We start from the raw sequence: 15,590 nt of genomic DNA on the forward strand, positions 1-15,590 counted from the left end.
TGTGTTACGTCAGCGCTTAACAACCGGATAACTTATTTACGTGTTCCTTAAAGTCAGCAACAAAGCACAAATACATTACTACAGGAATCCACATTATTTCCCAAGTTGAACAAGTGAAGGAACACTTTTCGGAACTGGGAAGTTCCGAGTTCCGAGTCGTCGTGAACGCAGCACAGCGCGCTGTCGGATGTCTGCGCTCTCCTCAGTGTCCCTCTAGATTTTTTTTCTTCTTCAGCCGAAACTCGGTGAGATGTTATGCGTTTCTTGCTAATGTGCCTCGGCGTTAGGACCAGCCCTGGAGGCGTAACTCAAAAGTATTAGCAAGTGCAGGAGGAGAAAACAGGCTCAGAGAAGGAGGAGGAGGCTGAGGAGCGCCGCTTCTCCTCATCAGCGAAACCGGGCCACAAGTGTTCCGCCGTCTGACGCCGAGGGACGACTTCATAAACAGGTAAGCTGCTAAAACAAAAAGGGACCAAAGTGTGGCGGAGGTTTGTCGTCCAAACGCTTGGAAAAAAAGCAGCAAACGCGTGCTCACAGCACGAAAACAATCTTTTTTAAACAGCGGCGCTTGACGCTGTTAGCTAGTGACAGCGCGCGCGCATTACATAATAGTATGAGTATGATAATATGAGTATTTAATATTTAAGTAGTTCGTGTTTTTGTGCTTATCTCGCACACGCAGCGTGGATTATTAGCCTTTTTCTCTCAGGCTGCTGCAGAACTGATAACAAAAGTTTGCTTCAGACACTCTGCTGTCCACATGGGAGCTCTTAAAAGTTCTACCGGAACGTTTTAGTTCAATTTTCAAAACAGACGCATTTTCTGTTACCTCGAAAGTGCATCTACACTGAAAAATCAATGATTAATTAGTATTTTTGGTCTTGTTTTTGTTAGAAAATAAGATGCATTTAGCACTGTTCTGCACCTGCACATGTGCAAGATTAATCAAAGGTGAAACTTTATGCCAGTTAATTTTAATCAACCATGAAGCAAACTGGAGGAAAACAGTGTTTTGGGAGGAAAATGTTGAAGAGTTTGGCTTAATTTGAACTTGATTGGAGTATCCCCCAAAAAAAGTCCCACAAAAATGAAGCTGTAGAAAATGCATGCATTTTTGGATACTGATATCTGTCATATGTCATCTTGAAGGATATCTCAGGGAATTTTATCTCTGGTGTTCATTTGTAAGAGTTTTTGCATTTACAAGATGTGCTCAATATGTGCACTGCTCCTCTGGTTTGGCGAGATCTCCCTTTGTTAACATTGTGAACAGATCTATCAGTTTGAAACGTCTTTACAATCCTCCATATCTTCTTTCTGTCTGAACTGCAAAATTACATTGATATTGTCGTTTTGCACAAACGATTTGGTCTCAAAGTAGAATCCCACTAGTTTTACTCGATTGTAAGCCGCATCCTCGTTAGAAATTCCTTGCATATGATGTCTGAAAAAAAAACAGAATTCACATTAGTTGTTGCAGAATTAGAATCAAATGATTTTGTGGCACTTTTTTTGCATCACTCTGTAGAAACCAGGGGAAATCGCACATGCATGTAGACCTGCAGATGAATTCACAGGATGTTCTAATATCAGATCCCGACCCTCACCTGGGTGTGGAATTCCAGCTACACATCCCTTGCTCAATTATTCTGCAAAGGGGGAAAAGCTTTCAAATAATGAACAAGTTTTTGCAGTCAGTCTTGGTGCACCTGCAGACTTCTTTGTTCCATTAGCACATGACAAAAATGGCTTTCAATTGCTCTTTATGTTGTTCTGTGTATTGAGCAACAAAAGAGACTGGATGTGCGTGTGTGTGTGTGTGTCTATGTGATGGATTGATGGCGTGCATGTGTCTGTTATCAGAGGGTGTGGGTGCTGAAGGGTTAATGAGCTTGAAGCCTGCAGGGCTACCTGTCACCTCCAGGTATTTTCCATATAATATAAGGGAATTAAACAGAGGCCATTGTGAGGGATTATCTCGGCACAGAAAATCCCTCTATTGGTACGAAGAATGCCATTCCCTGCAGTGTCACAAATGAATTAAACCTGGATGTGAAGCTTTTCATGTAAGTGGCTTGATCAGCGGTAAAGAATAAAAGCAGAGCTCCAATGGTACACAGCTGCATGTTTGTCGTTTTTGTGGTGTTTCTCAACACCTGCAACTTTGTAACAATGATCCGATGTGTCTACATCAAACGCAACCCAGGCTGTATTAGAAAGCAATGACTTGTTATTAAATGCAATTAGTGGGTTTAGTCTATAAATGCGAGAAAGCAGAACAGAATGCTCATTACACTTTTGCAAAAGCCAAACGTAATGTGGCTAAAGTGCTTAGTTTGTTTGATCAAACAATCAGAATGAGAAAATGCTACTTGAGTTTACGGTGAAATAAAATAGAGAAGCACATTTTTTCGTGAGCATGCTGCTGTAATCATGTGGCTGTCTTTGGAATTTTTCATATTGCCTCCAAATCTGCTTACAAAGTGGATCAAAACCTTTTCTGACCCATGTGGTGGTTTAACAAAAGCACCACTGTTAGAACAGCAGCAGTGCTGCTCGCCACTAATTCTCATAGGTAAAAAGTTAGAACCACTCAGAGTTTGGGGTAGTTAAGGCAAAATAATAATATTAGTAATAATAACAACTTAATTAATTGCACCTATGAACCAAATAAAGAATATGTAATGGACAGTATTCTTCTTGCTCATCCTGTTTGTTGACATTGTTCCATATCTCTTTCTTTCTTAAATTTTGTGACATATTATTTGTAAGATAAACATTTATATAGACTCCAGTAGAACATGCTGTCATGAACTGAAGTGTTACCATGGTAATCGGCAAGCACAGCTTAATTCACCGGCTACATGTATCTCAGCAACCGCTGATGTCAGGGAGGAGATTTTGGACTTAAGGAGGTCCTACCATGCAATTGTTACCTCCGCCAAGGAGGTTATGTTTTCGGTCGCATTTGTTTGTTTATCTGTCTGTCTGTCTGTCAGCAGGATAACTCAAAAACCTTTGTACAGATTTTGATGAAATTTTGTGGAGTAGTTGGAAATGACAAGAGGAACAAGTGATAAATTTTAGTGGTGATCCGGATCACGATCCGGATCCCGATGCTAACGCATTAGCATGTCTATGGCATTTTCAATGTTAAAAGTTAGCATTAAGCAGTTGCAGCTGTCATCACGTTCGGGTGCATTTGTTTTCAAATTGTAATATTTCTTAAATTTATTTTTGTTTATATATTAATAATCTAATGATTATTATATACAATTTTAGAGAAAGAGACAAAAGAAATAGATCACTGTGCCAAGGAGGGAATCTCTTTAGGGTCAGTGACCCTATGGCTTTGTTTAGAGAAGTGTTTCATAAATGTTAAAAAATTCATATATTTACAGTTTAGTTGAATAATAAATTGACTTTTGTCTCTTATTTGTTTTTGTCTATAAGCACATGCAATATCAATATCAGTGCTCAGATGACAGTAGCTTCTGGGAAAGGTGCAAGTTGCAAAAAACTGTGATGCCAAGCGCTAAGGATACATGCTATCCAGTCACAGCAGATGAAACTTTTTTTTACTACTGAGCAAACATCATTGTTACACTTTTTTAGGTTCAATGATTCCACGGCGTGTAGATGTTATGGCGTCAGCGACCCCATGGCTCTCTGAGTGCTTCTAGTTTTTTTATTATTATTATTATTATTTGCCTTTTACACCCACTTGTTATTTTCATTAAACATCCTCAAAGTCCCACAAGTCTATTACTGTGCATGTAGAAACTTTCATGTTGTAAGCAAATTATGTCATTTATTGTCACGGCAGTCCATACCTGCACTCCTGCTTACAAGTGGCGAGTGGGCGTGGCAAACAGCTTCTTTTTATTTAAGGCAACGTGTTGCTTTTTCCGGACTTGAATTTTAATGTATTTATTTTTAACTTTTATGTGTCACACTTGGACCATGTTGTCCTTTGGAAATGTTCTTGTTCTGGCGTTATATGTGAGTTAAAAAATGAAAGCGACTGCTACACATAAAAGCTAATTTATCTTTCTTCCCACTACCAAAAAGAAACAAATACAGAATGCTGTTGCATACTTAAACATAAAAGAAAGATGTATTCATTTTAAAACTTTGGCCTTTGTAACAAAATGTCATAAAAGCAACACTGTGCTTATTGTATGACATATAAAAAGTTCCTTGTTTTCATCAAGTTTCACACAAAGTGAATGTAATCTCTGTCTGTCTCTCTCGTTGAACTCTGAAACTACACAGCATGCAGCTGTGCTGACTTCTTCATTAATCTGTTGACTTCATACGTGCACTATCTGACAGTAATGTTTCTTATATTTAATGCTGTTTGTGCACTACACACGCTGCGCACTGTGCTTTCTGGCTCTTTGCCACAGGAGAGTGAGCGGAGCCGGCAAAAATAAGCCAGAGAGAGACTTGTGATGACAGCCGAGGTCGGTAACTCCGGTTTCAGTAAGTAAAAGTCCTACTATGTATTGTTTCTCCCTGTGCACTTAATACAGGTGATTTCACAAACTAGCAAATCTACCAACCTGAAGAGCTGAACTCATTATAATCAGCTGGTTTAGTGGGTGGATGGAACAAAAATATGGTAGGACTTTTACTCACTGAAACCAGATTTACCTGTTGTGTGGGCTGCCAGAAGAGGAGGTACTGCTGGCCCACCACCAGAAGGCGCCCTGCCTGAAGTGCGGGCTTCAGGCACGAGAGGGCGCTGCCGCCTCAGGAACAAGCCGTGGTGACAGCTGTCACCCATCATCCGTGACAGCTGTCACTAATCAACACATCTGGTATAAAAGCAGGAAGACGCCTCCACCAAACTGCCGAGATATCATCTTCATCTGGAGGTAATACTCTCAGCCCCTTTTGTGAGATCGATAAATCTATTATTGTGAGTGTTTGCAGGAGAACCGGTCGTTTTTGAGGAGGCTGTGCAAGACGGCGCTCCTTTTCAGCTGAGACTGCTGCAACGCGCTGAGTGAGAGGTGGAGGTGGCATTCCCACCATTGTTACTGGGTGTTCACACACCCACCCTTTGACTGTCTTTTGCTTTCTGCCAGCAGTACCAGATCCGACACTCCGGGAAAGTGGCCACCTGGGGACTCCGGAACTTGGCGGCTCCAGTATTCCTCTGGTTCAGGTGGCGGTGGAAATCGTGTGGTTCCGGTTCGTTTCCAGACGGGCGTCTCCTATCGTCGAGCCTGCCCACACGACACCTTTTATTAATTGACTGTTGCACATTCTGATTCTGCTGTGTTTGGTTGTGACATTCACACCAGTAAAGTGTTATAATTTGACTCCTTCCATTGTCCGTTCATTTACGCCCCCTGTTGTGGGTCCGTGTCACTACACTTTCCCAACATTACCCAGATCTGGATGGCAGGGAAGGAGAACCGTGATGCCAGGATTTCAGAGGTTAGAACCACACGACTGGATGTGCAATATCTGGGAATAGATTGTTATTATGTGACAAAAACTCAAGTGTGAAAACATATTTGTGTCAATGCCAGGTTGAAATAAATGTACAAGCTTCATATTAGAAAAGGAGTCAAAACACCTGCAAAGATCCCAGATAACGAGTGGTCATTTGCATGGACAAATATGTTTTGCACATTTGGGTTGAGATATTTTTGTAGGTGATTTACTAAGATCATTTACAGCCGTATGTAGGAGAATTTCTGTCAGCAAAACAAATTCCACCATGTCACAGCTAGGGCTGCAGCTATCGAATATTTTTGGAATCGAATATTCTATCGATTATTTTATCGATTAATCGAGTAATCAGATAAAAAGTACCTTTGTGTTTTTAAACAATATCAGTAGCAGCAGGGCTCTCCCTAAGCACTGGCACAATGTTGCTGTGCCATCATGCAGATTTTTAAGTTTAGGGTGTTCCCTCTTTATTACTGTGATTTATTCAGTGTTTAGTGTGTATTTATACATGCCGTACAGAGTGTAGCTCAAACCAAAGTCAAATTCTTTGTTTTCTGTGGATACTTGGCGAATAACACAGCCTTTGAAAAATGGATGTGGATTGCGGCGTTTCCACAAAAGCTGCCTGTTGATAAAAACTCTTACCAAATCTTAATTAAAGCTTTATTATTATTATTATTATTATTAAATATGACTCATTTAAAGTGCACGTCCTTTCGCTTCATCTGCGGAGGTAACGGCCAGTGGAGCAAAACGTGTTTTTTAAAAAAATATATACAAACACAATGCTTCACTTTAAATGCGCAATAAGTCCATTTCAGACATTCCGCATGGACCCTTTCTCTTAAAAGGCTTTATTTTACTCAGTGTGTGGCTTTGTAAACTTGTAGCATCTCCTGCTACATTGATTAGCACTATGGTCTTCTGTGGTTTTTTTTGGGAGCATTACAGCACCACATACAGGCCTGGTGTATGTACTACAGCTTTAAACAAAGCCTCGAGGCAAAGAATTTGCCTCGAACATTTTTTGTAATTGAATTATTCGAATTACTTAATGAATCGTTTCAGCCCTAGTCACAGCATGCGATGGTACAAAATGTACGGAACAAAATTTGCACGGTTATCAAACCAAATTGCACGCTAAATGCAAGGCAACACAAATGGGATGAATAATCCACGTCACGTGACATGCAAAGCACCAATCAAATGACAAGGATCCACTCGGCCGTTATATAAATTGTAATGACTGTAGGGAAATTCACTTAGCCATTTACAGCTATGCGCCATGTGTTTCTATACACACAAACTCTGCCACATAACTGAGTGTATTCGCACGCTGGCAATTTGAAATGTTTTTTTAGACATTTGTGAATATGATGCTGCATTCTCCTGGTGGAATGCACACAGACAGAAATAATACTATAGTGGTGTCAAATATAATCTTTCTTATGGCACAAGCCTTTAAACATCCAAACCTGCTGCAGCTTCAAAAAGTGAATAAAATGACCTCTTTAACTTCCTAAGCCCTGAGCCTGAACAGGAATTAGATTTTGGAAATAAATGTTGCCCCCATATGTGGGATGCTGGATCTCAGGAGGTTAAATTCTTCAGCAATCCCAAGTTTCTGTTTGCTCCAGTGAAGCATTTTTTTTCCTGAAAAAGACCAGAAGTTTCAGTTTTGACCTCTAACCCTGATGAAATGACATGTGTAAGAGAGAAACGTAAGTGAATGTAAAGACTAATGAGTCACAGCTGAATATATTTTAACTTGCGGTGACGTGGGGAATTACTTTTGTGTGTTGGGAATATTTTGACACCAAAACCAAGACAATACAACGAGTTAACTGATCCCCTTGGCAGACAGCTTGTGACAGGAAAAAACCTGGCGGGTTGTGAAAGTATCTGATGATGATTATTGACTTAATGATTAACAGACTAATCATTTCAGCTCTGCTGCACACTCGCGCTCCTCCACCAGCAGATCTATGGAGTGTTCACGTTTCCTTGCACTCCGGTCTGCTGTGTTACACAGCTGTTGCCCGGTGGAGCGGCGGGCGACCCTGTTTTTTTTTTTTTTTGTGATCAGACAGTTTTGCAGGCGCTAAGCCTCCCGCTGATGTCTCCACACATCTCACTCCGTGGGCGCACATGTCACTCAGGGTTAACCGGCTCGTGTTCTAGTTTTGATCTTTCACCTTTCACCTCTGATCTTTCACACCACGTCCAGCTGCCAGTCAAAGAAGCCGAGAGAGACATCGCAGCCAAAAGTGGCGAGCCGCATGAGATTGGTCGGGCGTTTTGAACGAGGCCCCGCAGGCTCTAATAATCCTGCCAGTTTATTGGCTGCTCTGGACCGCTTGCTTTCTGATCTCACTCTCAGCTACCTCGTGCTGTGTGGGTGTGTGAGTGTATGTGCCCTGAATTTAATTATGTGTTCATGTATGTATCATACGTTATTAGATGCAGATGTTATCATGTGAGGTTTCTTCCTTTTTATCCTCTAGGTGGTGACAGCCTCTCTCACCCTATATATAACAAAAACAGCAAGAATATTTTGCAACAACAACAATCTCATAAAGTGATATTGTTCTTTAAAGTGGCATCAGGTTTCCCACTCTGACCAGTATAACTCGGAATGCATGGAATGCTCCGGAAATACATTCTGTTTGGACTTCGCCATCCCATTTCCTCATGTCTAATCTACACTCTGTGCTTGTGGGGCTAATGTAAACATTTCTTAAAGTGCCCCCTGACAGCACATCAAACATAGAGAACTTCTACATTTATGGCTCAATAACAGAGACTCTCTTCTAAATCATGAAAGCAGTGTTTTAACAAGTTAACCACATTAGGATTCTTCAGGATCTGGTGGCAGACCACGAGTAGCTGTATGATTTATTAGTTTGTGCAGTTGCAGTCCACACTGAATGATTTAAAATTAAATTATGGGAACTGCGGGAGCATTAATCAGACAGAATATTATCCAAATAAACTTGAGAAAGTGGTGAATCGGTGTCTTGTTTTTGCAGGATCTGTCCTGGTGAGAGGTGGCTTGCGTTTACTCCCAGTGGTCTGTACCTGTGCCTCTCCCAGGGAAAAGACATGAGTCTGAGCACGAGCGAGCTGGAGGACCTGTGGGAGTCATGGGGCGACCTCAACCTCTCCGAACCTTTTGGCAATATATCGAGCGTGGATGCGATGGTATGCACCTCGGCGTTCAACCGCAGCGCTCTGCTCTACTCCATGTGCGTCCTCTACACTTTCATCTTTATCATCGGCGTGGCTGCTAACGCATTGGTGCTCTGGGTCAACATCCGGGCACAAAGAGACTCCACCCCTCGCCATGAGACACACATGTACATCGCTAACCTGGCAGTGGCGGACCTGTGCACCTGCGTCACTCTGCCCGTGTGGGTGAGCTCCTTGGCACAGCATGGCCACTGGCCTTTCGGTGAAGTAGCGTGCAAGCTCACGCACCTGTTGTTTTCCGTCAACCTCTTCAGCAGCATCTTCTTTCTGGCCTGCATGAGCGTGGACCGCTATCTGAGCCTGACGCAATACGGAGACAGCGAGGGAGGCTGGCGCGGCAAGCTAATTCGGCGTGGTGCATGCGTAGGGGTGTGGCTTCTGGCTCTGATGGCGTCCTTGCCGGACACCTACTTCCTGCACACTGTGAAGGCGTTGCATGGGGACACCATGCAGTGCAAGCCAGTGTACCCGGAGAACAACTCCAGGGAGTGGATGGTGGGGGTACAGCTGAGCTTCATCCTGCTGGGCTTCGTCCTCCCCTTCCCTGTTATAGCCGTGTTCTATGCCCTGCTGGCCAGGGCCTTCACCCGCTCCTCCACTTCATCCACCACAGTTGAGCAGGAGCATCGTATCAGCCGCCGGGTGATCCTCGCATACATTGTGGTGTTCCTGGCCTGCTGGGGGCCGTACCACGGCATCCTCCTGGTTGACGCCCTGTCTCAGCTGGGCGTGGTTCCGCTAACCTGCAGCCTGGAGAACGTGATCTTCGTGGCCTTACACATCACCCAGTGCTTGTCTTTGCTCCACTGCTGCTTCAACCCCATCCTCTACAACTTCATTAACAGAAACTACCGCTATGACTTGATGAAGGCGTTCATCTTTAAGTACTCCACCAGGACGGGGCTGGCGCGCCTCATCGAGGCCTCCAACATATCTGAGACTGAGTATTCTGCTGTAGCTGTTGACAATCCACCTGATCTGAAACTTACTAGACCATATGAGTAGTTCAAAGACACTAAATCAGAACATCCCAAAAGTAGAGTTCTCCGCTTAGCAGGTTTGACATTAGATGACCATGAAAACTGATGAAGAATCCAGAATCCTCTTTGTTATAACAGTGAGCGTGCAGACAGGCCATTATTAACTTTGATGGACTGATGGGAAACCACAGAACATCTAAAGGAACAAGCACAAAAATTATTTATTTTCCAAGTTTCAAGTAAGCGCCAGATAGTATGATAGTGTGTTCACTAGACAGTATCTGATGTCCCCTGAATACTAAGTAGTGCACACTGCGCACTAGTTACTATGTGGTACACAACAAATACCGTCTCGTGTACACAAGTTAGTATTTATGATACAGCAGGTCCTATCTGCTGTGCAGTAGTTTGTGCACAGAAAATTATATCTAGTGTGCACTAGTTTCCATCTTGGATACAACAGATACCATTTGGTGTGCACTAGTTAGTATCTTGGGTACAACAGATGCTGCTTAGTGTGCACTAGCACTTGATAGTATGTAGTGTCCAGCAGTTATTTGGTGTGTACTGGTGCGTATATATATGCAGCAGACTGAATCTAGTATGTACTTACCAGTATCTAGTGCACACTACATGCTATTTGGTGTGCACTACTTCCAGTAATATTTAATGTGCACTGGATAATATCTAGTACTGATATGGGAACTGATATGCACTGCGTAGTACACAGTAAATACTACTAAATATTACTGTAACTAGTGTGCACTTCCTAATATATCTTGTGCTTCTGATATGGTGTCTGGTGGATAAACATTTTTTTGACATTATTTTTGGGTCTCTAGTTAAAAAAGCACTTAAGACATCATTTTATTGCAATAATTGATACTTCAGTCATAAATCTTGTAACTGACATGACAAAATTGTGATTGTAAATGTGTAAAATAATTTTTCTGTGTGTGTGTATGATTGTGCTTGTGAAGAATCGGCGTGGAGGAGGGCCAAAATTCTGTCTCTTCTTTGTGTAGTGTTTGATATTTGAATATTAATAGCATCTACAGAGTAATATTAATCTTTTTTTGTATCAAATATTATTTATGTATTCATTTTATTCTGTTTTGCTTCGTTTGCTTTGTAATTCAAAGTCATTACACACTGATTTCTCCTCAGTGCTCCACTTCATACATCGCTGCCTCATTGTTGTAGTTGAGCCAGTAATCGGCTCAGTGAGCTTGTCCTGCTGTTCATTTTTAATCACAACCTCAGGTCGCATCAGCTATATCTGTCAGGCAGAACATTTTAAATCATTTTAAGGTGTTATTTCTTGCCAAATGTTTGTGTAAATGTCAAGATCCAAATAGTACAGAATGCGTATTTGAATACATAATGCCAAATAAATTACATCAGAGCTTCGCAGACTGTTTGAATCAAGTTCTAGCTTTGGGAAAGTACTACCCAATCAGCATATATAACCCAATCAGCATCTCAAGTATCTGACAGAACACAATCATCTCGTTCTGTCTTTGGACAGGATATCTCAAAAAGTAGAGGATGGAATTTTAACATCTTTTGCATCAAGCTGATACTTCCTTATCAATGCTTGCTTCAAAATGCTTATCATTTCTTTAACAGTTTCCTTTTATCCCTGTTTTTATCATTCAGGCTTTATGATGTCACAGAGATCTGACCTCGCTTTGTTTTATCAGTTTTTAGGTTGTTAGTTCAAACTACATCCCTCTACTTTCTTAGATATCTTGTGTTGTACTTCTTATTATTGCATTATTTATTCTGTTCAGCTTTGAAAATCCTCTCATCATCTCACAATAGTTATTTCTGTCACATCCAACTTTTTCTCTTGCACTCCCTTTACTGCCCATGTCTTGGACCCATACGTCATTTCTAGTCATTTATTTATAATGAGTTGGGTTATTTTCTTTCTTTTCTTTATAAAATTACAATTAAAGTAAATCATATCAAAACTCACAAACTGTTGTAAAAAAACCTTTGTAACTCGAATAATAACTTTATTAGATTTGAGTTTCAAAGTGATTGAGAGCACCAGCAAGGAGTCTTTTTATGTTTTTACCAGCTTACAGTATAATGCAGTTTGAGATCCACTGATTTACATCATTGTGTTTTTGTTTTGTTTTGTTTTACCTGTGTGTGTTTGCAGTTTGATTTATTAACATGATTATTCCAAAAATAACTGATTGTCACAAAACTTGTTAGAACCAGTCTGGACTAAGATGGAATAGAAAGTTTGTGGGTAGACCGGCAAAAAAAACAAGACAAAAAACAAAGAGTTAAAGCCATGACAGAGACTTTGCAAGATGGGGTGTTTTGGGCTTTGGCAGAGCTATTCACTTTGAGTGCCAATCTGTATCTTTTTGTTGTTTTTGTTTGGTCTAAAATTTTCACACAGATTGAAGTGATCTTGAGTTGGGACTACTGAGGTAGACGAGCACATGGCTGAGGCTCTTCTCAGATGGACATTATAATGTGATATGCTGTTAACAGATAACAGATATGATATTTGCATCACTGCAAATTCTGCAGAGGGTGCACATGAGCACGTAACACTCATCCTGCTGCAGGAGCTCAGTATTTATGATCAAATACCACAATAAGCAATTAATGTAGACAGCAAGTATTTAAGTACCAAATAACAAAGCATCACTGCGTAAATGTAATGTTTGTATGTGTGTGTGTGTGCGTGTGTCGCACCTTCAGCCAGCCCAAAGACTATCTACATATATGCCATAAATGTTGACGTATACGCTTTCTCACTGTTTGCAGTAGGAAAACACGTTCTTTTCATGTGCTGACATGGAGCACGCTGTGTCATGTGATTGGATACACATGTACGTTTTTTACACTGAAAGGATTTCATGTTACGATCATGACTTGGGACACAAATGTCTTTTAAAGAACAGAGGCATTCCATTGCTGTTGTAATGTGTAACATGTGTTTTCATATATATTAAATGTACACATGCCCCCCAAAACGTTTTTGCCTTGGTGCCTTCTTTGGCTCTTGTCAAAATATTCTTACATCGTATGTCTACCACGCATCAAAGTCCTGGTCCTGGTAAACCTTTTTTCTTCTTCTTCTGAGGAGCCCTCATAAATAATGCCAAATGTGAATGCGTACACACTACATGAACTCATTCAGACTGCAGCATCTTTGCAGTAATGTCACTCAAATATTCACTGGATTTTTATATGATGAAAAATTTATGCACAAATTCAACGTTTGTCTGGTTCTAAAATATCTTGCTGTGCATAAGTTTTAGGCACCTGTTATTCCAATAAATAGGTAACATCACCAGGATCAGAAAATCAAATTAGACAAACCCAAAACATTATTATTTAAAACAATATTTTTGTTCTCTTTAAAGCAATGTCTAAACGACAGTCATCAGAAGGCTGATGCACACCCCGTGCACGCTACACACCACAATATAAATGTAAAACTAAATATACACTTGCCTGTAATAATGTTTTTTCACTATGTAAGACTTCATCATATGTTTTCTGTGTGACTTCAGTCACAAACATTTTACTTATTAATTTATGCTTTAGATCATCCATCAATGCTTGGTTGTTGAGATATATTGTATATAAAAAAGTGTTTTTCAGAACAAATGTGCCTTGACCTTTGACCAAACTCTTCTAAAATTAATCACCTCTCGATATATCTATCAAAGCAATATTCCCACCAGGTTTCAAGGAAATCTGTTCAACAGTTTTTGAGTTGTCCACACACACACCAGTGAAAACAATATGTTGCTCGCCGCTTTTCCAGTAGCCGGAGTAATTATCATATTACAAAGCTTTTTAATGATTTCTTTCTGGGTATTTTGTTTTGTACATGAAACCACAAAGCCTGTTCAGTGACAACAAAATGGTTTACTTTGAAAGTTTTTCAGTTGTTTCACAGGCTGATGTTGCACAGCTGTTTAAACTGTGACAGCGTTAGTTTAAATCAGTACTGGGCTGTTTATCATCAGTTTTGTCCCGAGTGAAAAGTTGATCCCGAAAACATTTAAAACGAGAGCTGTGTATAAAGTTCGAAAATCCCAGTTTCCCTTTAAGACTGGTGCTCTATGAATACAGCTTAAGACAAAATCAAAAGAAAAAACATTCATCCATCCATTTGCAACACCGGCTTACTCCAATTAAGGGTCGCGGGGGGGCTAGAGCCTATTCCAGCAGTCATAGGGTGTGAGGCGGGGTACACCCTGGACGCAGGGCCACATATAGACAAACAAACACGTTCGCACCTGCATGCACACCTACGGACAATTTATTATTATTAATTTTTTAAGTTTCCAATTCACCTAACCTGCATGTCTTTGGATGTCATTTTTGGATGCGGGAGGAAGCCAGAGCACCCGGAGGGAACCCACGCAAACATGGGAACAACATGCAAACTACACAGAAAGGCCACACGTGGGAATTGATCCCATGACCTTCTTGCTGTGAGGCAGCAGTGCTAACCACTAAGCCACTGTGCCGCCTAAGTCAAAAGTTAATTGTATCCAAAAGAAGGTTGTTTTGAGTTCTCTCTTTTTTGTGCTAAACACTTCCCAGACCTCTAATATACTCCCACTGGCCTCTTAATTATGTACAATTCAACTGCTCATTAAAACAAATGCGTATCTGTTCAGCCAGTCATGTGGCAGAAATGTAGCACGGTTATTGGCTCCAGATGGCCAGGTGTGAATATTTCAAAAAGTGGTGATCTACTGGGATTTTCATAGGCAGCCATCACTGGGGTTTAGAGAGAACAGTCTGCAAAAGAAGAAGTAACCAGTAAGCAGATGTTCTCTGGGTGAAAGTGGCTCGTTGATGGCAAAGGTCGGAGACAAATGGTCACACTGGTTCGAGGTGATAGAATGTCACCAATAACTCAAACAACCACTCATTACCACTAAGGTATGCGGAAGACCTTCTCTGAACGCACGACTCGCTGAACCTTGAAGGAGATGAGCTGCTGCAGCGGAAGACCACACCGAGTGGTGCTTCCTGTCAGTTAAGAACAGGAGGCTACAACGGGTGCGGGCTCACCAGACGTGGACAGTAGAAGACTGGAAAAACATTTCCTGGCCTGACGAGTCTCAATTTCTGCTGCGACACTCATGAGGTAAGAATGCAGCATAATCATGAACATATGGATCAATCCTGCCTTGCATCAACTTTTTACCTCCTGGTGTTGTCCAAGTGTGACACCATCACGAAGAAAGTTTCCATGAAAGTCCAACCCGCTGTACCTAATGAAGTGGCCACTGAGTTCATCCTGCATGTACTGGATCTATACAAATATAATCATGTCAGTGTTGGTGTGTGTGTGTGTGTGTGTGTGTCGCCTCTGACTGGGATTTGATTCTAATTCCAGGTGAGGTATTATTATTCAGACCAGTTCTCACAGCGTTGTTGTAAAACATTTCCCAGCCATTGTTTTTCGGGATCTGATCTCTCACAGGTTAAACAGAATGTCACGCTCATGTCTGTGGCTCCACCAGCAAGCGGTCTGTGTTTGGTTTGGCGTGCACATATGCTGCCAAGTGTTTTGCTTCCTTTTACAGTTTGCCTGTTATGATTGTCTTCTGATGCTCGTCTGTTCCCATGGCGATTATCTTATACGCAACAGGGTCACATAGTACTGATCCTGTCCTGTATACAAAGACGGAAAGACTAAAAATTTAAGTTAACTAGCTATATTGACATTTTGAGTTTACTTAACGAAGATGTTTATTCAAACTATGTTAAGTTTAACTATGTTAACTTAATTTTTTGACTTATATTAACTCACCTTATCAAGTTCAGTGAACTTAAAATATTTGTTGAAAAGATTTTTGGAATTAGTTTTGTATACCAAAGTCTAGTTGATCAAGA

The 15,590-nt window shown here is 41.0% G+C and overlaps 1 protein-coding gene across 3 annotated transcripts; it reads left to right on the forward strand.

Moving 5' to 3' along the window:
* Positions 1-245: 245 nt before the first annotated feature.
* On the forward strand, positions 246-12,693 carry LOC117525078 (atypical chemokine receptor 3-like). Of its 3 annotated transcripts, XR_004564951.1 has the most exons (3): positions 252-448; positions 8,496-11,123; positions 11,372-12,693. XR_004564951.1 is itself a non-coding variant. In XM_034186914.1 (2 exons), the coding sequence occupies exon 2, from the start codon at positions 8,569-8,571 to the stop codon at positions 9,718-9,720; it is 1,152 nt and encodes a 383-aa protein (XP_034042805.1). In that variant the 5' UTR covers positions 246-448; positions 8,560-8,568; the 3' UTR covers positions 9,721-12,693. The 3 variants fall into 3 exon arrangements, 2 of the variants coding, with proteins under 2 accessions (XP_034042805.1, XP_034042804.1); XM_034186914.1 differs by having other exon boundaries at positions 246-448; positions 8,560-12,693; XM_034186913.1 differs by having other exon boundaries at positions 8,496-12,693.
* Positions 12,694-15,590: the final 2,897 nt, after the last annotated feature.

This window comes from Thalassophryne amazonica, chromosome 14 (assembly GCF_902500255.1).
Source record: "Thalassophryne amazonica chromosome 14, fThaAma1.1, whole genome shotgun sequence".
In the NCBI taxonomy this organism is placed as follows: Eukaryota; Metazoa; Chordata; class Actinopteri; order Batrachoidiformes; family Batrachoididae; genus Thalassophryne; species Thalassophryne amazonica.

What these genes read in the sequence shown, in the direction of transcription:
- LOC117525078 (XM_034186914.1), top strand. Translation starts at nt 8,569, where the DNA reads ATGAGTCTGAGCACGAGCGAGCTGGAGGACCTGTGGGAGTCATGGGGC.